Raw genomic sequence first — 23,607 nt, forward strand, 5'->3', positions numbered from 1 at the left:
CATGTAACTTACATAAAATATATAGTTATATTTATTTATTTAAAAACTTTAATATCCTAATAAACGTGGTAATAAAAGAAGGTTTAATATTAAAAGCTACTATTAAATATGTTATAGGACTCTATTAAAATGGCAACAAATCAATTAGGCACACAAAATGAAGAGTTGTATGGGACAGACAGTCAGGAAATTGACAAAATTAACAAATGTCACTCGTGCGTGCTAGTACTACATAATTATAAAATATTATTGAGGTTAAAAACACAAATTAACACATATATAAATAATATGAAAGTGCAAAATTTATTGTAATTCTATATTTACGATAAATTATAGACTGTCTGTAATAATAATCAGTTGATTTGTAATTGATAGAACACATTTATTTGCGGTCTCATCATGCACGTATATTCTTATTTCTTTTCTTTTTCTTCTTTTACCTAAATATACTATGCAAATCATTATAATAATATACTATATATTTCACATAGAATTAATATATTAATTGTAAATAAATTAATCATAAAATACTTCTGAAATAATGATATAATAGTATATTACAATATAAGTGCGATATATAATATAACACACAAGACATAATTTCAGCCCCAGACGAAGGCAAGGGTGTAATTGAGTCGAATGTGTTCAATACGCACACGCACGTCTATCGTATGACATTTTTCAACACAATTTTAAATAAATTCAACCGTAAAATTGTGATGCAAACTGTTGCTTTCCCGCCGTTTTGCTTTTTTTAAACCAGAGCGCTGCTTACTGGATGGCAGCACGCGGAGGTCGATTGGAAATTTTATATAAAAAAATAGCAAAAAGCGGTTATGGAATATATCTTCACTACTTACGTTATAAACATAACGCACACGTGCTTTATATCGAAATCGGTGAAATCTACTTTACGAACAAGTGTGTTGAAAAACATATTATTTACTGAGAAAATCAAATACCTTATTATTAATATTAGGCCAGATTAAATAGATTAATAACTATTTTACACGCATAAAGAAAGTTTTCAATGGTGACCTTTTTCAATATTTGTGATATCATGTAAAAAGACGACAACTAGTTATTTTGTTATTTTCCTAGCTAAAAATATAACAGTTTATGAATATATTAATAAATTAGAGTAACAAAACACAATATTACGAGACCAACTACACAAATCCGTGCAAAAGAAGTAAGCCCAGCATCAGTGTTAGCAGTTAGCACATTAGTAGGTATTAAATCCTCTATCAATAACTTATAAGGTAGGGACGAATACATGTTTATTCATATACAAACAAATTTAGTTCAACATTGAAACTAGGAGACATAAAATTATTGTTTTAAGCGCTTTATAGCATGGTATGGACGATACAGACGAAACATAGCGATATCATATTAATCAATATTATTATTAGTGATAGCTGACTCAACAATGACTTATGGAAATGTCAAAATGACTGTAAAAAGTCCTTAACAATATTACATTGTATAAAGCCTATTGAACCGCAGAGCGGTTGCTTTGTTGCTGTATTTCGGTTGTAGGGTGCGAGGTAGTAATGAAATTTGAGGATACGTACGTAATAGAGGTAAATCTTATTCCTGAATGGCAACATAAATGATAGGATCGCAAAATAAAAAAATAATGATGACTTAAAAATTTTGAATTTATCGTGACATTGTATTTCCATATAGGAGTAATTTTATTTCTTTCTCTCGTGGACAAAGAAAATTCAGAGTTTCGTGATATTTATATAATAAAATAATTTAATTTAACGGAATAATAATTATTATAAAACTGAGCTACAGTGTACAGTATAAGTTACTTGTTTTTTATTAATATAAAATACTAGTTAGTCAAAAAATATATATAACTATATTTTCTTAACGCTACATTATTCGTTATTGAAAGAGGTTATAGTATAAAAAAAGGCAGTGCGCGAAAGAGAAAACGTTAGTCTATCTCACTGGGTACCTGTTCAATTTATTCTCTCCGTTCATTGAGTCCATTGTGGGGAAACTGTGCAAACATACCACAATATTACTCAACGCAGCTATCACAAGCTATGTACAGGAAGGTATTCGCAGACCCGAGGTGCGAAGACTTGTTTTACAGTGATATTCTTTTTGTAGAAATAATAATCAAATAATATAGAACGAGATCTTGGTATGTGAAACCAAATTTTACTAAAGAAACCTGAATACAACTTCAATTTGAAAGCTTTTCATTCAAGGTAAGATGTATGAAACTTTAGAAGTAAATACTTTAATTTACCATAAAATTGTTCGTGTTAAAACGCGTTTAAACATATTAAAACTATTAATAAGATTTAGCTTTACATACCAAGAGCTTGATTTTGTTTCATTGTGCAAATAGACTGGGAAATTCATAATATACAAACTGATTCGGTAGAGACGGGAGCACAGACATAGATTTGATATAAACACCGTAACTGGAATTATTTTGCCAAAAGTAAGCAATAAGTAAATAAATTTTATCCTGTCTTTGGATTGAAGTTTGGACTTGGAAGTTATTACATGAAATAAGCTTAGCGACAGTAACAATTACAAATGAAGTGTTGGTTATAACTTTTAGAATAGATTAAAAGTAGTTCTTTATTGCAAATATTTTAATAGTCCTATTCTATTGTCTGAAATACCAATGAGATCAATATGATCTCATTGGTATCATCATATATGTAAAATTGTTATACTAACATTCTATAAATTTATTACATTCATTCATCATTTTATTACATTATATTTTTTACCACTTACCTAGGAATTACGTCAAAAAAAGGTGTGACATCAGAATCACATGCCAGATACCGTGCAGGTGTTTTTACAAGGAATTTAAAATTTATATTGGAAATATATTCTTCCTTTCGACATTAGCCTAAATAATAAGATATTTTTTATAGATAATTAGCTTATGTGAAATGAAAGTTTAAAGGAAATATATGGAATGTTTAGTTTTCATTCACATTATTTAGTGTTTATCTCCATCAATGTCTGTGACTATTTTTTTTATTATATTATCGTTTTGATAATTACGACATCTTTGATTAAAGAAATATATACATAAATATATGTAACGACCGGCTAGAACAGTCCATTTTTGTGCTTTAGGCTCTTTGGAATAAGAATTATTATTGATAATTGGCGTTTTCAGTTTATGGTATAATAGTGATTTAAGCATAGAAATGTATTTAATGAAACTGTAAAAAACATACCTTCTTAATTGTGGTGGGGACCCCTCAACGTGTCCATTTGTTTCTTTTGCAAGTCTGACGGCCATCTCGTGGTCTCTCCTTTCTTGTTCTAACCTGTTAATAATATATATTTATCCTCTTGCTGACAAAAATGTCAAATATTGCCTTATCCTTATTTTACAATTATATACATATATTTGACGGCCTTTGCCTTGGCGGTGATCTAGTGGTTTAACACCACTGATCGCGGGTTCGATTCCTCGCACGTTACAAATATTTGTATTCACAAGTATGATCGTATATATTGGCATGGGTATAAATTATAATATTTTGACAGCAAATGCCCTGTATATCCATTTCAGATAATGAACTGTTATTGAACTTTTCTTTCAAACTACCTTCATTAATAAAACAAGTGATACCTCTCATTATTAAATTTGTGTTAGTATTCTATGAATAAGGTTCATTTAAATATAAATTATAATGCTTAATTTATATAATATGTATGAATATGTATCTATACATATATATATATATATGTATATTCTTTTCTTTATTGAAATGTTTTATCCATCCATCTTCGCCCTTACCTCTCTCGGTCCTCCTGCTCCGCGCGGGCAGCTTCCTCTAGCTGCTTTTGCATCTTCTGTGCGGAGAGCCTGTCCTGCTCCTCTTGACGTAGACGCTCCAACTCCTCAGCTTTTCTGCGCGTCTCCATTTCTACTTTACTGTAATCAAATACATATATGATGCTGATAATTAAGGGCGGGTTTATATGAAACACTTTTTATTGTTTTAAACTAAACTTTTTATTAAACAAAAAAGCCGAATCGGGCGCGAATGAGCTTACGTGTAGGTGCGTTCTTTCTATCTCGTCTATTATATTTTGTCACACGACTTACTCATATACTTTTAAGTTGTAAAAACAAATTACTAGTTTAGTTTAAACATGTATTTGTAAATATATACATAGAAATATACCCATAACCATATATGAATCATTTGTTGGCAATAAAATCGCGATTATTGAAAAATAAAACGTGACGTAAATTGCTAACGGCGTCTAACTATTACTATATACTGTGTACTTATGTATTTAGTAAGACTTACAGTCTGCGATTCTCCTCTTCCTGTTTGATTTTCTCCAGCTCTTGGCGCTTCTGTTCTTCAGCTGCTCGAATCTCCGCTTCAATTTTGCGCAATCTTTCCTGTTCCTCTCTGTAATATAGATTATTTATTTAATTAATCAAATTATTAATACAAAGTATTATCTCATTCATATATTTTACAGAGATAGACTGTAGAAATTCTATTTATTCTACAGCTATTTCAGTCAGTGTTAAGCAACTTGCTTTGTAATTTGTTTTGGTTGTAGGGTGAGATTAGGCAATAAAATTACAGAACAGGAGCTATGATATCTTATTACTCCGGAATGGCAACTGAATGGTATACCGGGTGCTGTTTATGTATATTGGCGATGGTTACCAGTTATGATATATTTGCCATTCCAATAATATATAAGGCGGTGCTAAACTGATACATGTACGTATACAAAGCTGTCTAAATAGATGCAATACAACGAAATATAGTTCAATGATCACTCTATATTGACATTGATTTTTACTGTTAATAGTCATTAAATAATTATATAAGGTTTTTGATAAAATATTAAGTTATTTTAATGACGAGAGAGAATTTAGAAAAAAATATGAGAAAAAATATATGACATGCACTCGTAAGTGATTCCCGTACATTTTGGGGCGGAGCGCGAAGCACCGACTCTTAGCAATTATAACTATATTTATACTCTTTGTATACTCCTCCGAAACGGCTTGATAGATCGAGAACAAAATTACATCGAAGACCGACCCTAGAGCCTCCATTGTTTACCACTAAAAAAAAAATCCGATCGGCTAACGTTGTGTTTTTAAGAATAAACAACTTTACAATTACTCCGTTCAACATTACATGGTGTGTAAACAACACACCGGTACAAACCTAGTAAATTGGGGGGAAGGGGATTGGTAGTAATGTGGACTCATGACCCCATTACTAGCAATGTACCATGTCAGGTTGACATCCACGCGGTTCCCCCTGGAAACTGGAATCGTGATGAATTCCTGGTGAATTTGTCACGACGGGTCAACTGACCTGACCTCATGCTCATCCTATCATCCTCTACTGGTGCCCCGCTAGCGTAAACCGTTAGCGCAGGGGTGCATCATTCCAATGTCCACTAAAAAAACCTAGTAAATTATGGAAATAACTAATATTACCTGTTCTTCTGATCAACCATGGCTTTTTGCAGAGCCGCCATTTGCGCTTCAACATCTTTGGTCAACTTTGTGTATATCTGGTCCACTTCACTACGCGATATTTTTTCATTACTCTGTAAATAAAACGTATATTAATGTTTATGATTACTAATATCTAGTTTAGTATGCAGAACGTTAGAAACGGCAACTCCAGATGAAGTAATTACATATGAAAACTAATACAGGTTTAATTTTTATCAATGCAATAATGTTCTGAACCTCCGATGGATTCCCCGTCCAATTCAACGGGGATCGATGTTAAGACGGCTTGAGTCGAGGTTCGAACCCCTAGTGGTTCCCTCAGATAATAAATGTGGCGAAATATAGTAATGCATGTCAACTAAGTGTAATGCAGATGAAGTTGCGCTGTCCCTTCCGATCGATCCCCCATCCAATTCAAACGGGGATAGAAATTACGACGGCCTGAGCCGAGGTTCGAACCCCTAGTGGTGCCCTCAGACTAAAGTCGTATCCGTCAGGCAGGAATTGGCCTTCAGCCGCTCCATAAGTCCTACCTTTGGTTTGAAGTGCCATCTGCACTCGCCACCTATCGTCCGGTGAAGCTGTAAAGGCCAGCTTAACCTTGCGGCCAACAGCATTAGAGTACTCCGAAAATAAAGTAGGTTTTATTTTATTGTTTCATATATTTTCATTTGGCATTTACACAGATTAATAAATAATTAAATTCGACTATATGTCATGAAGTAATTTAATGTATGTATTACATTTTTAAAGTATTTACGAATATCGCAATGAACATACATAGTGTTTTTGATGTTCGTAATCTATACATATAACAAATATGTACATTTATTTCTGTACATTGATATTATAATACGAGAAAAGCTATTATTCACTTCTTAACATAATGAAGTCATAACAATGATTGTTAGATTATTTGTCCATGTGTTTGTAGCTCACACAAAATGTCAGATATTTATTATTAAATAATATAATCTCAGAAACAGGTTTTCTGATTTAGATGAGAATTTTACAATTACATTGTGGAAAGTTTCATTAAAAATTTAATAGAATAGAATAGAATAAAAATAATAGAAAATAATTTATTCAAATAAAATTACATTGCTTCAATGACTTTTGAATAGTCATTACATTTTTTTAATCTCCCGCTCATTCGGAAAGCTGTCTCATCACAAGAAGAACAAGCAAGAAACTTGCGTGTTGCTCTTTTAAATAATTTTATTATTACTTTACATTTTTAAGTTTGTGTGAATACAAAACACCAATTAGCACTAATTCAATTAAATACTAAATAGAAAAATATTTAAAATATAACCAACTGGTTAAACAATTAATAAGAGGAAATCAGTCATAGTGATTAATAATTTTTTTATTGCAGGATTACATATAAAAAAGTGATATACTATTATTATTAATATTAAATATCGCAGCATTAGAGTGAGTAGTTGCAAATTCAGCTAGTAAATAAATAAATGTAACAAACTCACCTTAATGGTAACACATGCACTGTTTATAGCAGTCCTCAAATTCTCTATATTTTTCTGCGCGCTTTCTTTCTCTTTCTTCAGTTGTGCTGTGGTCGTCTCCATGTCCTTTAGGTTGGCATTGAGCGCCTTTATCTTCATGATGGCCTGGTACCGAGGTCTGTGCTGCTTACGGACTAAATGTCCTCGAATCGTCTTCTGGATCGTGATGAGGCACTGGCGGCGGTACAGTATCTTGTTCTTCACTGGAATATACAAAAAGATTTGTAAAATAATAATAAAAACAATACTCTTTATCGTGCACAGAAAACAAATACAAAGAAAATAAACAGTAACTAGGAAAATACGTAACAAAAGGACAGATTTTTTATTTTTTTTATTGGGTTGTTTAGGCTATTGTCAGATGTTTGTAGCACCTGTAGCACTGCGACCTACATAGATCTATTGTGCTCGCCCTTTTTCAAAGTTCGCTACCTAGACCCGCCAGGGACAAGAATTGAAGGATATTCTTAGGAGCGATGATTTTTATCGTTAAAGGACAGTTAGATCTAAAAGCGATCTTTTACAGACAAAATGTATATATATATATAGATTAAGGCGAGCAATTTAGCCCGGGAAAGCCAACACGCATATTCGCGAGTGATTACCGTTTTTTGTGTTCACTGTTTTGCACAAATGTTTCATGTATTTTATTTTCTAAAGACACGTTTAATATTGATAAATTATCAATAATTGTACCATTCTGTTATTGCTCCATAGTCAGATGGCCGCCATTTTGCAATGATAATTCATTATTTAATAAAGGCGCATTATTGAAAAACGTGGGAATGCGTTCTCGGTTTCGGGGTCTTGTTTGCTACTAGAGTTCAATAGAAATAATTAGACTGTTAGATACTTACGCTTGATAATAGACAATACGGCGAATATAGAACGCCGCCATCTCGACTTTATGATCCACTTCAGAACCCTCTCTACTATTTTCTTCAAGTTTTCAGGTTCAGATCTCATGATGGTGTCAAACTCTGAGTATTTCCCAGGTCGGAAGAACACGCGCGTTATTCCAAACTTGTAGTCTTTATCAGAGAGGCCTAAACTGTGTACGATCGCCTGTTTGGATGTAATAATATGGTGAATTAATGAACCCAAGACCAATAATCAAAGACAATTCACACAATGACATCTAGACACTATAGATACTAAAGAACTGATAACCTCGAAACATAGAATGAAAGTAGAGAATAAGAGGCATGGCATCTTAGTTTTTTGGAATAGCAAAGCATGAGTGGTACACCATAACGATGTCTATAGTGCTGTCCATGTACCTATATAGGTGACAGCTACCACTTGTCATTCATTCACCGTTTCGATTGCATAGTAATAATCTAAAATCATTTGAACAGCGTGCTGTGATTGTACTACTGGTAATAAACAATTGACAGAATTTTTTTTTTATAAATTCTTATATAATATATGCAGAAAATACGTGGACTAATACAAATAGTTTTACACATGAATATAAGCACTTGTATTGTGCGAGGAATCGAAACCGTGATCACTAGAATGAAGGTGGCATGTTATACCGCTTAACCACTAATGTTTAATTAGTTCGTTCTTTATTGTCCTCCTTATGATTAGAGCTTCTTGTAATTTGTCTCCATCTATCGGAGGCTAAAAATTTAAAGAAAATAGTATAGAGGGTATTGAGTAGCTCTTCTCGATGATGATGTATTTCAGTACCCCCTACTATTTTCTTCACGTTTTCAAGCTTCGATGTAATGATGGTAGTACGAATTTTCGCTTTACAATGAACTGCTGTGAAGTCGTTATGATGTTAGTTTTTTAGGTATTTTAGTTTTTTTTTTAATTATAATATTAATATAATAACCTTAGAACAGTTCATACAGCGCTATCTAGACCCTAGCTAAAGCTTGTAATATGCGTACTAGACGACTGATACAAATACATAGATATTTTTTTATAAATACATACATATTGTAGAGAGAAACCATCCAGATCGATACATGAATACAAATGTTCTTCGTGCCGTGCGAGGAATCGAACCCGCGACCGTCCGACGTAAAGGCATGCTAGCCCGCTAGACCGGCGAAGTCGTAAAAAATATGTTCAGTACGCAGAGCAAAAGCGCGTCACCTCGCTGAAGAGCTTGGGCTGCAGCGCGGCGAGGCGCGGCGGCAGGTGCGGCGCGTACACGCGGTGCAGGTGCGCGAACGGCGCGCGCGACGGGTACCCGTGCTCCATCAGCAGCAGCACCGCCGCCGTGCCCGAGCACTGCAGCTGCGCCAGCACCAGCGCGCCCTCCGCCGCGCGACGGCACATCGCTGAGTTCGGCTTGATGCACCGCACGAAGTTCGTGCCCTGCCACACCACCACCACGCCCTGTCACTACTGCTCACACAAACCACCGCCCGAGCCGAGAATCGAAACATAGGGGTCGCCCTAGGTGGTGCCTCCTCAAAAACTGTGCCGTGCTATGGCCCGGCGGGCAGACTACTGATGAATACATGTATGTTGGCCCTGACTCTTGTCGAAGCACAAGGCTCGGTGCCTTTAGCACCGCTTGCGCCCGGCGAGAAGGCGATACACAATCGTGGCTTTTATGTGGGAGATGAAAGGTGTACTCTTCACCCGAAGCCCCCTTTTAGACACTCAGAATTAAGAACTTAGAAACATCCTAAGCTCCTGAAGGAGATTATTGTATGGAGTTTGACCGCGAAGTAATACACTTGAGATACACCTTCATTATACACTTTCATTAGACAGCAGCAAATAATGGCAATTTGTGAGGAATATTATCCCAACTAGAAAGAAGCTAAAGTAATCTTACTCCACAAAATACGAGCACCCTACAAGTTCACTACGGCATTCCACCCAATCGTACTGTTGGACGAGATCAACCAGCTCCTAAAAAGACTCGTCCAACATCTGTCCGAAGTTGGTCCTGATGTCAACCCGCTTCCAGATACCGGAAGAGGAGGTCCACAACCAATGCAATATCACATGTGCGCCCTTTTCTGTGACGACATTTCGAGAAAGGGAACACTAGCGTTTTTATTGTCTGTAGACAATAAAAACGCTTACTAAATCTAATCCATACGAAATAAATCAAATTTTTCTTAAAAATTATTAACTTACGTTCTGTTTAAGCTTCTCCATAAGCTGCGACAATTGACTTTGGAACTTCGCACCAACAGATATAAAGTTCAATTTGCCTTTAGCGTTGTTGTTGTCTACATTCTGGAACAACTGTTTCACTAGCGGAGAATTCGATTCTTGTATCAGGAACTCGAGCGATGCATGAAGTGCGTCGTTATTTTTCTCTATAAATTGATTCTGAAATTCAAATAAAATGGAATATATTAATACTAATAGAGCTTGCTTGCTTTAAATGATAAGGTCACCTTTTTGAAGTACATTTACCAAATATTCTTTTTATAAATATTTATGCAGTGAACAATAATTTTTAAAAAATATTGTTTTGGAGATACTATTTGAAAACCAAAGCGGCTGTTGACAGTCCTTCAATAATAGTTTCTTTCATATTACTTTAACGAACAGAGAGCGACAGTTTACATTTTTATTATATGTACATATAAGCGAGTGTAATTACCGTGTTATAACAGACGGCGCCTGCGAAGTGCCTGAGCAGGAATCCTTCGTCATCACGCAACGTGCGGTGGGCCTTAAGCCTGGATGAGCGCGGCAATTGCAGTCTGACAAGAATCATATTAATTAAATAAAATAAAATTGTAAATTTAATATAATAATTAACTTAGAAATTATAATTAATTAATATTGTATAACTGGCCTTAAATCTTATTAATATGGATGGATGTTTGTTTTGTTGGTTTCATCCGCGTAAAATTTATAGCCTATATATATATATATATTCTGATGTATAAGCTATATAAAGTAGCTAAGTAAAGTTTAATTAAAATCCGTGTAGTAGTTTTTGCGTGAAAGAGTAACAAACATCCATTGATACTCACAAACTTACGCGTTTATAATATTAGTGGGATGTATTTATAAAAAATCTATTTTAATGTTTGTATCAGTCCTATAGTAAACAAGTTTCTGGTTCATTCTTATTGTGATGGGAATGCGTTCCGAATGAGTTTATTTTAATAAACAGTTACACTATTTGTGTTTTTAAAGCACGCGTGTTTTCTGAGCATTTTTTTATACTGCAATGCCGGCAAACTGCTTTATATATTGAAACCAGTGAAATTAGATCCACTTAACGAGCATGTGTGTTTAAAAAAATATAATAGGCATGTATCATTTGATTATATAATTACCTGGGATTGTTGGTGCCCAATTCTTTATGGACAGAGTGCGTGAAATGTCCAAACTCTGGCTTCGGTAATTTAGATTCCTCATCCAATAGATGGAATATACCATGGTTCTTACTCTCGATCAAATCTGTAGACAATGTTTTAATATATAATCATATCTGTTAAGGTTTATTATTACGGATGATATCTGAATAACAATATGGATGAGACAGAGGTAACTGTTGCGGGTGAGTGATACTATATTGTCGGTGGAGTCGATGTATATTTCAGATGATAATAAACTGACAATATGTACATAGAAATATTGATCTTATATACTAAATAACAATAGGAAAATGTAAGGTGGGGTGACACAGTTTAGACACAGCAGTGCATAGACAATATTGAATTTGTCTTACTAGGCATTATTTATTTATTTATTTATTTAATTTTAATTCGGATTACATCCATATTGTGTTAGTAAAAACTTATAAAACTATGTTAGTAACTTATAATATACATATACGTAGATATATTTAATTCATATATCTGTGTCCACGTCCAGAAGCACTGGGTCCACAATGCAACGTTATCCAGTGCCTCTGGAGCGGACAATCAGGTATATTCGCAACAGTTTTTAGGATGCTGTTTGAACTTCCTAAAAACTTATTAAATGCAATTATTATTTTGATGTATCTAGGTGACTGTGTCCCATAGTACCCATACATACAAGATCGTATTAAGTTTTATTCTGGCAGCTGTTAGGTGCCATATTTTTATTTCATAGTGTGTCGATGGTCTAGCAGTTGAGCACGCTGCTTTACACTATTTTGTTGTAGTATTATTTTTATATGTATATAGATAAATAGAAAATAAAATAAAAATACAAGAAATTCAGATATTTTAAAATGTGAATTGAATTGTGTTAATTGTCAAGAAGTTGAAGTATAAACATCTCGATATTCCTAGTATAACACAACCTCTGCTTAGCTTGGAACTAGATGGCGCTGTGGGAATTATCCTCCGTTATTGTTATTATCATCAGATGGGTCAATGGCTAATCAAAGATAATTGGTAGTACTAAAATTCTTCCCACCTATACAATCTTGGTTGTCCACAAATCTGATCTCGGGCACGTTGAGTCCTTCTTTCTTGTACAACTCTTGTTCATTCTTCAGAATGCGCTCGTTAAAGAACTGCTGGAGTTTCTCGTTACAATAATTAATGCAGAACTGCTCGAAACTGTTCATTTGGAAGTACTCTGAAAATTTAAAAATATAGGTATCTAGCCATTACATTACACTTGACATTCATCACTATATTTCGCCAAACTTATATATCTTTTTAAAGTTTCATCAATCATCGAATCAGTAATTTTTATATGAAAATTTTTTGCCCTTTTTGAACAAAATAAAATTCAGATTAAATTTTGAATTGCCGTCAAAATAAGAGAAAAAGCCTAGAATTAAATGTTATTCTCCAATTAAAAAAAAAACGAGCTATGGATGGTATTTTAAAATGTTTTCAATTAGGCGTCCAAGCGGCCAGTAATCAAAAATAAACTCCTACATGTGCAAGACTCACTTGTAATTAAAAGTAAGATATGTTTTATATTATATGCATTTAATGAGTTTTTTATTTGAGTGGCTATATATATTGTTGCATGATTATTAATTATTGAATATATATATTTTTACGAACATTTGTATGTAAGTAATACTTTCTTTATTCACAAGAAGTGTTTCTAATTATATGACCATCACTGTATATAAGCCTTACTTACCGAAGCCGGCGATATCAAGCACGCCGATATAGTAGGCGGAAGCCTGGAATGGTATGCTGAGATTGATACGGTTGACGATATAGTCGAACAGGCGGCTGTACACCGACTTCGCAAGTGCGTCACGAGCGTTTGTTGCTTCATACGTCTTCAGTGGGACCCTGCAAACACAAACATTATAATATATTATTATTTTGTATTCACATATTTCAACTTCATTACTAATTAATTATTTAATTGAGCAACAGCCGTTACTTGATCGTTATTCTTGTGATGACACAGATTTCCGAATGAGCGGTAGATTAAAAAAAGTGATGACTATTTAAAAGTGCTTCAATGTAAGTTTATTTTAATGAAATATTTTCTATTAAACCAGTACACAATATAAGAAAGCTTTTAATTTTATATGTTGAAAATGCATAATTGATTTCAATTTGCAGACGTTCTAGGAATGTTTATATTCACGTACTTAAATAAATTACGGTATTATTAAAGTAGTATTTAATGATCTAATACACAACCTTTAGAGAAATAATTTGGATGATTCAAGTTGACTATAGTAAAAAGAAAAAAAAAACAAGTATCGACGGCGTGATTTCAAGGAGGAGATAGGAAGAGAAAGATATTGACATGATGGCGGTGCCCTTGTTGCCGCGCGCGCTCTGCAGCAGGCGCGCGACGAGTGCGCGGCGCAGCTCGGCGGCGTCGACCGCGAGGAGGTCGGCGGCGGCCTGCAGGCTGGGAGACAGGAGGAGGAGACGAGAGAACACGGCGCGGTACTGACATGATGGCGGTGCCCTTGTTGCCGCGCGCGCTCTGCAGCAGGCGCGCGACGAGTGCGCGGCGCAGCTCGGCGGCGTCGACCGCGAGGAGGTCGGCGGCGGCCTGCAGGCTGGGAGACAGGAGGAGGAGACGAGAGAACACGGCGCGGTACTGACATGATGGCGGTGCCCTTGTTGCCGCGCGCGCTCTGCAGCAGGCGCGCGACGAGTGCGCGGCGCAGCTCGGCGGCGTCGACCGCGACCAGGAGGAGGAGACGAGAGCGCGTGACATGATGGCGGTGCCCTTGTTGCCGCGCGCGCTCTGCAGCAGGCGCGCGACGAGTGCGCGGCGCAGCTCGGCGGCGTCGACCGCGAGGAGGTCGGCGGCGGCCTGCAGGCTGGGCAGGCAGCGGTCGCGCGGCACGCAGCCGCCGCGGGACCCGTCGTCGTCCTCGAACTCCACGTTCCCGAGGTGCAGCACGCCCGCCACCACGCGGTACACGCCCGCCTTCTCCTCCTCCGACAGCCCCACGCGCGACAGCGCCTGCGCACGGGGGTCTCACTGATAATGGAACGATGCACCGGTCTGCGCTAACGGTTTACGCTGGATGGCCACCAGTAAAGGATCATAGGACGACCATGAGGTCCGGGCCAGGTAACCTATCGTAGTAAATTCACTCACACGTGGAGATCAACCTGGCATAGTACATTGTTAGCAATGGGGTTATTAGTCCGCATTACTAATAATTCCCTTCTCCCAAACGTATAGCGTTATCGCAGGCGAGTGTACCATTCCATTATCATGCATAAAAGAAAAACCCATTGCTAACAATGTAGTATGTCAAGTTGACGCAGCCCCACACGCGACAGCGCCTGTACTCGGAGGTAGTTAGTAATTATGGAACGGTGCACCCGTCTGCACTAACGATATACACAGAAGTACATGAGCTCAGATTAGTTGACCACAATTAATTTTGTGACATAAGTTGATTCACATTTAACAAAAAAAATTGTGAAAAAAAAATGTCATAATTACCCTTTTTAAGTTAGACAACACTCAAACACGCGAAGTGTTTAAGTGTTGTCTAACTTTTTTCACAATTTTTTTAACTTCCTCACAATTTTATTATTTCATTATACGTAAAGAAAATAATACAGATTATCCAACATTATTTATTTTTATATATTGGCGCTCGTTTAACTAATAGTAGCTCGTTACGTTGGTATTAAGTATAGGTATTATATATATGACTGGCTTTTGCCCGCGGCTTTGCTCGTGTTAATTTATCCCCTTAAGGGTGGAATTTATCAAAATCCTTTTTTAGAGGATGCCTACGTCATAGTAGCTTTATGCATGCAAAGTCTCAGCCCGATCGGTTTAAAATTGACAAAGTTTCATACAAACTTTCATCCCCTATTTTATCCCCTTGGGGCTAGAATTAATCAAAATGCTTTCTTAGCGGATGCCTACCTCATAACATCTACCAGCATGTCAAATTTCAGCCAGATCCGTCCAGTGGTTTGGGCTGTGCGTTGATAGATCATTATGTCAGTCACCTTTGAGTTATATATATATAGATTTATAAAAAAAATCGGGAAAAAAACAACCTCGAACAAGCACAAACTCTTACATACCTGATGTAATCTTTGGAAATCCTCAACGTCATCTAAAATGGGGTCCCGTAGCCCTCCCTTCGCCTGCTGCTGTTTGCTTTTCTGAGACGAGTTCAACTTTTTCTCCGACGCAGGTGTAGTGAAATATTGTGTGCATCCATTCTTCAAGTACTGTCAACGACCAACAGTTAAACTATACAACCATTTCATATATATAAACAACTATGTTGTTGTTTATCACGTTGAAGATCGCATTGAAAAATCTTATTCTCACATACGCACCGGCAATATTATTTAACCCCTAGATTTATTTCAATTAAAGTGTGCACGGGTGATCACCGGGGCCCAACGTGTAAATTTACTTTCGCTGCGGAGTGATCCACCGATGGGCATATCTTTAACGTGCTATAGGTATATAATTAATATAATAATAATTTGTATTAATATCCAATTCTAAACCATTAATAAACATTATTTTAATATATTAATAATATAGCATGACATTTTACTCCTCAGGAAGTCACAATTTATATTATAAAATCTATTTAAATAATATATATTGTTTACATATATGGTATATTTTCCAACAGCTGGTTGGTAGTTTGGTATTCGAGAATAAATAATATCATGTCCAGACACAACAACGACGTCAATCGTATTATTAAAGAATTTAAAACAATCAGATTTTGATTGGTACTTTAGAGAAGCAAATAAAAAAGGAATAATCAAACAATAAATGAGGTAACACATGAAAAAAATACAGTCTAATATAAAATCTCCATTTCTTGTAGTTAGTTAAAAAAATATACTATTTACTTACAGCATAATCATCGGGCTTGGTGAGCTTCAGCTGAGCTCTCAGCTCTGGCGGTGCTCCGGCGCAGAGCAAGTAGAACACGTGATAATTACGTTCTTCGGCACTCTGCGTGCATATTCTTGACTTTTCTAGAAGGTAGTGCGATATGTAGCCTCCTACCACTTGGTATTTGTTATTGAAGTGAACTTCCATAAACTTGCCGAAACGGGAGCTGTTGTTGTTTCGAGTTGTTTTTGCGTTACCAAACGCTTCTAATATTGGATTTGCTGAAAAAGAGATAAAGGAAATTAAGCAAAACATACTCAAATAAAATTTTAATTAACGATACCGACTACACCTCATCTTATATATAAAATTCTCGTGTCACAATGTTAGTTACCATACTCCTCTGAAACGGCTTGACAGATTTTTATGAAATTTTATATGCATATTCAGTAGGTCTGAGAATCGACTATTATCTATTTTTCATACCCGCAAGTGATAAGGGTATTTAACATTATTTTTTTATTTATTGGGCAAAATTTTTTAATTTATTTTTATTATTATTTTATTTAATTTTCACCCTTCTATCACCAACCCCTATTTTTTTATAGCGTTATTAATTTATATGGCAAAACAACGTTTGCCGGGACAGCTAGTATAGATATAATTTGAAGAGCACAAATAAAAGAAAAAGGAGTATATCTTAAGGTACACTTTGTATTTTCTTATTTCAAAAGAAAAATCATTTTTTTTTGTATATATGCCACTAAATTATAAAATGAAACACAATTAAGTATTTTTGTGTACTAGTGTTACGTTATAAGATTATTTCTTAGTAAAATTGAAGTCTAGTGACCGCTACTGTTTCGTGAACGTTTAGATCACGATTTACGCCCCAGTTACCACAGATACAAATGTTCGACGGACCTCTTACTTTTTAATTTTATAGAAGTACACAATTTAAATTTATACCTTACATAAAAGTTGCTCGCTTGAGGCAGCTTTCTGAGTAAGCGGTAGATTGAAAAAAAATGTAATGACTATTCGTAAGAGCTTCAATGTAATTACATTTATTATATTTAAATAAATATTTTTCTATTCTATTGACTAAAATATACGTATAATTAGTAAATCACGGGATCTTACCACTTTTTTTATATAAATAATGACCGCGTTAAATTGTAAAACAGTATATAATCATATATAACTAAAACTATAAATATATATATCAGTAAGTAGGTATGTTAATTACAGTCTACATTGTTGTGTTTACAATAATATAATGATGGACGGTCTGGCATGTGAATTAATATTAATGAATTCAAATTAGTGCCTACAAATTAGGTTAGATTGCATAAGTTGTATATTCGTTCACATAATGGTTATATTATCGAATATTAAGTATACTAAAATCATACAACCAATATATAATTTGCAAATCCGGTACAAGGATATACATCAAGCTGTATGCATACGACTATGTATGTATGTTTATATATGTATATATTTTTTTGATTTATATTTTACGTAGATGACAAATTTTAGGATTAAATATTGAAATATATTGATATATATAGTAACTTGATCTAACTGCGGGAAGGGAATTGTCAGTACTGTAAAGTAACGTCAGATGGACCTCCATGCGGTTCCCATAGCGGTGGAAATTGGGATAAAATTCTTAGTGAAATTGTCACGATAGGCTGACTGACATATTTTCATATTTACTGTTCATATTTACGTTAAAAGACAAACTTGATCCAACTCAAAGTCAACGATGGCATGCATGGAATCAATATCTAGCGTTATGCTGAATTGTGACATAATTTGATTTTTATTAACATCTCTATTTTTTATAATTCTAGATTTTATTAGGTAAATAAACCGTGTGATAATAACTGTGTTAATATTTTCATACACACATATATATAAATTTATGTATAAGAATTTCAGGTATCCATAGACTATGGTTTACAGATGGGCTGTACGCAGGATTTCCCGCCATTTTGTTATAAAAAAAAGAAGTAGGTGCCACAATAGTAATCAGTATTAGTTCATTTTGCACTTACCATCTAAAATCTTTTGTTCCACGGGCCCTGCTCCCTTCGCCCACAGATCGCAGAGGTACTTCAATATGTACTTAGTGGACTCAGTCTTGCCGGCACCGGATTCACCCGACACTATTATTGACTGCGATTGCTTCAGTGACTTCATGTCGCGGAACGCTTTGTCGGCTGAAAACATGATACAGTAATAAATTCAAGTATAACGTATACAAATAAGTAATAATAATCTTTATTCATAAATATACAGTTTGCCCTGGCTTTCGATATAGGTGAACATGTGCCATGAAAGCCAAAATGAAATGAAAGTGTCTGTTTGTAATTTCAAATTCACACCTATTCACTAGATTCATATGAAGGTGTATACTAGGTACTTACATCAAAAAATTAATTAAAAATAAATTAATTAGCAAGAACAAACAGATAGACAAAGAACAATTATTATCTATCTTTCTGTCTATTCGTTCTTGTTAATCTCTGAAACGGCTGAACCAATTTTGTCGGGACTTTCACTTGCAGATAGTTATAAGGAGTAACTTAGGCTTTGTAAACGAAAGTCAGCCTTATAACAAACAGACTGATTTTAGTTTACTTTGGGAGTAATGAAAAGACTATGTCTTTCTATGCTTGTATTGTGACGACTAATTTGAAATATACTTAAGATAACCGGCCGGTACTCAAGGCCGGTTATCTTAAGTATATTTCAAATTATAATTATCCCATAATAAACTAACCTGGCTTTTTAGAGTAATTTAGGAGATATTTTCAAAATCAGTAACTAATATATTTATCCATGTAGATCTATTACAGACTCTTATGATATGTCAAATCTACTGTCAGTTCGGAATGATTTCGAGATGAGAAGAACTGACTAGAAACTCACCTCGTATTCTTTACAAATACGGTTGTACATGTTTACAATAATACAGATTCATTTTTAAATCAAATTTGGGAGAATAGAGTGACCACCAGCATACACAATTTGTCAAAAGCAAATAGTCTAATCAGTGTTCGTAACCCGAACTTTTATATATTAGATTACGAAACGCAGACGATGTTTACACTCTTTTTGCAATATTTTTCATGCAGCTCCGCTCATATTGATCGTAGCGTAATATTATATAGCTTAAAGCCTTCCTCGACAAATGGACTATCCAACACAAAGAGAACTTTTCAATTAGAACCGGTAGTTCCTGAGATTAGCGTGTTCAAACTAAGAAACAAACTCTTCAGCTTTATAATATTAGTAAAGATTTAAATAAGTTAAATAAAAGCTTATAAAAATCACTAGACCAAGTCTAAGAGCGACGTCTGCGATTGATAATAATGATTGATATTCCGACTTCAAGGATATAGAGACGGCATTGGCGACCACTCGCTCGTGAAATCAGAGTTAAAAGTTGCTTAAATACCGTTACGATTTAGTCGCCGAGCCCCATTCGTCTCAGTACAATGACGGTCGTGAGTTCGTGACCAAAATATTTCTAATTATGTATATTAATATTTCTAATAGTAGGCACTGATGCTAATAATAATATCCCAGGACAATACACACAACGCCATCTAGTCCCAAGGTAAGCAAAGCTTGTGTTATGGTTACTAGACAACTAATATAAATACTTACACCATGTACTTTGTACCATGCGTGAATTCGAACTCACGCCGCTTTATTTCTGATGATCATGGATTCGATTTCTCGCACGGTACAATAATTTGCATTCATGAATACGATTGCATCCGTCTGGGCGTTTTCTATATATATCATGTATTTAGAAAAAATATCTCATTCAGTTGTCTAGTATAACATAAACTCTGTTCTGCTTGGGACTAGATGGCGCTGTGTGAATTGTATAAAATATATAATGATTTTAGTTTACTACGAGTGGCATATTTAGTAAGCAATATTTCCACGTATTTTTACGGACATTAGTATTTATGTAAGTGGCAATAGCATCTGTTCATGCAATTATGCAAGTTGCATGTGTGATTTGTCCAGATATATTATTATCAAATATACTAATGTTTACTAAATAGATTATCTAAATAAAGTAATATTAAACAAGGAATATAACGTACCTATAGCAAACACATGGGGTGGCAGCTCACCCAGGGAGCGACCCTGGTAATTCTTGATGGTACTCGACGAGTACAAGTCGCGTATATCTTCATAAGGGTTCACGGCAAGCAGAATATTTGCTACGTATGTCTAGAAACAGATATTGTCATTGGTACATTTATGTTGTCTTACAGAGAACATAAATTTACACAGATAAAATAAACTATTTAAGTAATACACACTACTAGATGTACTAATATTTATAATACGGAAATTCGTTAGGATGGATGGATTTTCGTGAACTTACAAGAAACTTTAATAATGTTCAAACACAAAAAACTATCAATCGAGAATAAAATCTGGTACAGTTCTATTAACATATCACTGGCAGCATCGTGTCGTACAGCTAATTAGTACTAAAACTGTATTACATTCAAATACATATTATACAAATAAAAGAAATTTCATACAGGCAATAAAATCATAATCATTTATTTGTTATATAGTAATAATAATACAATGTAACAAACAGGTTTTACAATGTTCAATATTATGTCCTTGTTTGCCACCCACGTAGTTTAAAAAAAAGTCATATGTATTTAGCCAGTATATAAGTTAGAAAATAATTACTTATGTACTGGCCATAAACGAAAGATATAGAGGGAGATAATACCAAATTTAGATGATCTATAATATGGAAATATAAAATTTCTTTCTCCTACACGATTCTATGTGGTTTTTTAAGTTATCTATTCCGCGGAACTACAAAAGGTTTCTTATCACAATCGTGCATTGATGCAGCAAGGAAACTTGAGCAGTAATCAATACAGATCGATACATAACACCTACATAATTGTACCTACGCTAACACAGTTGCGATGACAAATTACGTTCAAGGCAAGAATATACCTATCTACTATTTACGTAGGTACTACATACAAGGTGGCTATATGATTCATAGACAACTTACACTTCAAATTTTATGCTAATAAGTTGAAGTAGAGTCTATTTAATTCTGTTGTACTGACAAATTAATACAAGAATTCGTTACCAGTTAATAGTGTGTAACTTTGTGATTCCGAAACTCAATATTTCATACCTTTCATGCCTCACTTGCAAGTTCACTAAATAGCCTTCCATCACAGTTAAACCAAAAATTACTTACGTAGATTTTATTTTTTGAATACCGCGTCAATATGTTGTTGAGTAGTGTCGCCTCATTCAGGAACATTAGTTCACCTGAAAACAAAATTTAGTTTTTTATTTATTTGTTTTATTGTTATTTTCACATCCTTTAATTAATAAATAATATATAATTAGTGCCTAAATATAAATACAGGAATGTTCTTTCATGTACTCATTGATTTCGCCCGCCCTGTAAGTTAATTGTGGACATAGTTCTGTTACAATGGGGTGAAGGGTATGCATGCCAGCGGGTAAAATATAAACGAAGAAGTAATATATTCTGAAGAACTATTATTCGGAATTATTGAAATCAAATGAAATTGTTTATTGCAATGAATGTGGTAATTACATATGGAGATGTACTTGATGGTTGGCCTGACATTCATTCTATTGGTACATTAAATTAGCTGGAATATAACCTATATGTGTATACTGAAAAGTTGGACAGATTGTTAACTTGTTTTTAAGGTTTATGTAATACATAATACATCACATGTATATGATTGTGAATGTCTGTAGTGCTGACGTAATTGTTACACTAGAGACAATAGCAAAACGATTAACTGGTCGTACAATATAAGTTAGCTAGCCATCACCTCTACTTAGTTCGTGCTAAGCCTACATATACTAAGCTAGCTACACCAGTGTATATAGTGTTTATGATAGAAGGTCGTAACTACATATATTATATATATCTGCGTAAAGTAATATATTATTTTCTTTCTAAGACATTTTGTACAAAGTTATCTCCATAGATACTTCTGTATCACTAATTGCTACAGACCACCGTTATACTTTTAAGTGTTGTTGCCATCAAGACAGCTTGTTTTGACAGTACAACATTAAAAAATCTATAATTATGTTACATGATTTTTTTGTTATTACTGTTATGTTACTTTTACTTAATCTAATCAGAAAATCTGTAGCCTATAAACAGTTTCCAGAGAGTAAAAATATTTGATTAGCATAAAAATTTGTTGTATGCTCTTTTAATTTAATGCATTTATTCTTAAATAAAATTACAAACGAAAAAATTAATACAGAAACTTATATAAAACTGAAGAAACATGAACGTAATAATATTTCAAAACACACTGAGTAACGCATTATAAAACACAGAAATATTCTATAGCTATGCCATTATAGAGATACCACAGATTAAAAATGAGTGACACAAATTTTAATAAACAATAGCCAATAGTAACATAAACATATATCAAATTTAACACTTACAGTTATCATTGACATCCTTATTGGGCTCTCCAGCCGGGAAGATATCCTCGAAGCTGCAGACTCGCCTCTGGTGCTTGTTGTCTATGGGTATGATGTCTGCCTCCTCGCCCATCAGCTCGTGCAGGCGCGCCAGCACGAACCCTTCGTTGGGGTCTCGGACCCATACCAGCTGTTTGTCTATCGTCATCCTTCACTGTAACAAACAGAACATAAGTTAGTAGAGTTAAATAATATCTTGAACTAGATTACCTGTGATTTTGTCCGCGTGAAGTTAAGAGAAGTATATATTTTTTTTAAAATAAAAACAGCCGTTATGTCAGTAAATGGGTAAATTTCTACAAAAAGTAAAGTAGAAAATTTAAAAGCAATTTTACAATCTCGCAACCTTTAGTTTTTTTTGTAATTAATAATAAGTTTTAATATAAAAATAAGATTTCTAAAAAAAGCATAATCCCGACTAAATCGGTCCAGAATCCAGGTCTTTTCAAGATTAGCAAGAAGAATCAGACAGACAACAATCCTATATTTAAATTATTTTTATGTAAGTAGCGTATATACTTTCATATGTATTTAGCGTAAAACTGTTAATTTGAAATTACATACACTGCTTTGTATAAATTTAGAATAATCTAATATGATGACTCCAGTGACATTGGATTGTTTTGATTTGTCTTGAACCGATACACATCTTTACTTTTGTTATTTTTGACGTCGTGTTATATTGTTAACCGTCAGGAGAGGTAAATACCGTTATTTCCCATAAAATTATTCGCGTTAAGACCCGGTTAACAATGTAAATAACTATACACATCCTAAGTAAAGCTACCTGGCGTACCC

At 34.5% G+C, this 23,607-nt stretch overlaps 1 protein-coding gene across 1 annotated transcript in view; it reads right to left on the minus strand.

Annotated features, from left to right (window-relative positions):
• The window catches only part of LOC131844812 (myosin heavy chain 95F), a 61,630-nt gene that overhangs the window by 5,226 nt on the left and 32,797 nt on the right, over positions 1-23,607 (minus strand). The window contains exons 2-21 of the mRNA XM_059193780.1: positions 22,771-22,963; positions 21,518-21,591; positions 20,373-20,502; positions 18,303-18,467; positions 16,258-16,520; positions 15,459-15,608; positions 14,114-14,367; positions 13,066-13,223; positions 12,379-12,543; positions 11,307-11,430; positions 10,619-10,721; positions 10,144-10,341; positions 9,142-9,366; positions 7,890-8,097; positions 6,994-7,235; positions 5,486-5,598; positions 4,320-4,427; positions 3,800-3,937; positions 3,231-3,323; positions 1,973-2,017 (exon numbers count right to left, since the gene is read on the minus strand). Coding sequence (XP_059049763.1) covers positions 1,973-2,017; positions 3,231-3,323; positions 3,800-3,937; positions 4,320-4,427; positions 5,486-5,598; positions 6,994-7,235; positions 7,890-8,097; positions 9,142-9,366; positions 10,144-10,341; positions 10,619-10,721; positions 11,307-11,430; positions 12,379-12,543; positions 13,066-13,223; positions 14,114-14,367; positions 15,459-15,608; positions 16,258-16,520; positions 18,303-18,467; positions 20,373-20,502; positions 21,518-21,591; positions 22,771-22,957 — 3,143 coding nt within the window. The 5' untranslated portion in view covers positions 22,958-22,963. The remainder of the gene's footprint in view (positions 1-1,972; positions 2,018-3,230; positions 3,324-3,799; positions 3,938-4,319; positions 4,428-5,485; positions 5,599-6,993; positions 7,236-7,889; positions 8,098-9,141; positions 9,367-10,143; positions 10,342-10,618; positions 10,722-11,306; positions 11,431-12,378; positions 12,544-13,065; positions 13,224-14,113; positions 14,368-15,458; positions 15,609-16,257; positions 16,521-18,302; positions 18,468-20,372; positions 20,503-21,517; positions 21,592-22,770; positions 22,964-23,607) is intronic.

Source organism: Achroia grisella, unplaced genomic scaffold (assembly GCF_030625045.1).
Source record: "Achroia grisella isolate CSIRO2021 unplaced genomic scaffold, CSIRO_AGI_Agris_v1 utg413, whole genome shotgun sequence".
NCBI lineage: Eukaryota > Metazoa > Arthropoda > Insecta > Lepidoptera > Pyralidae > Achroia > Achroia grisella.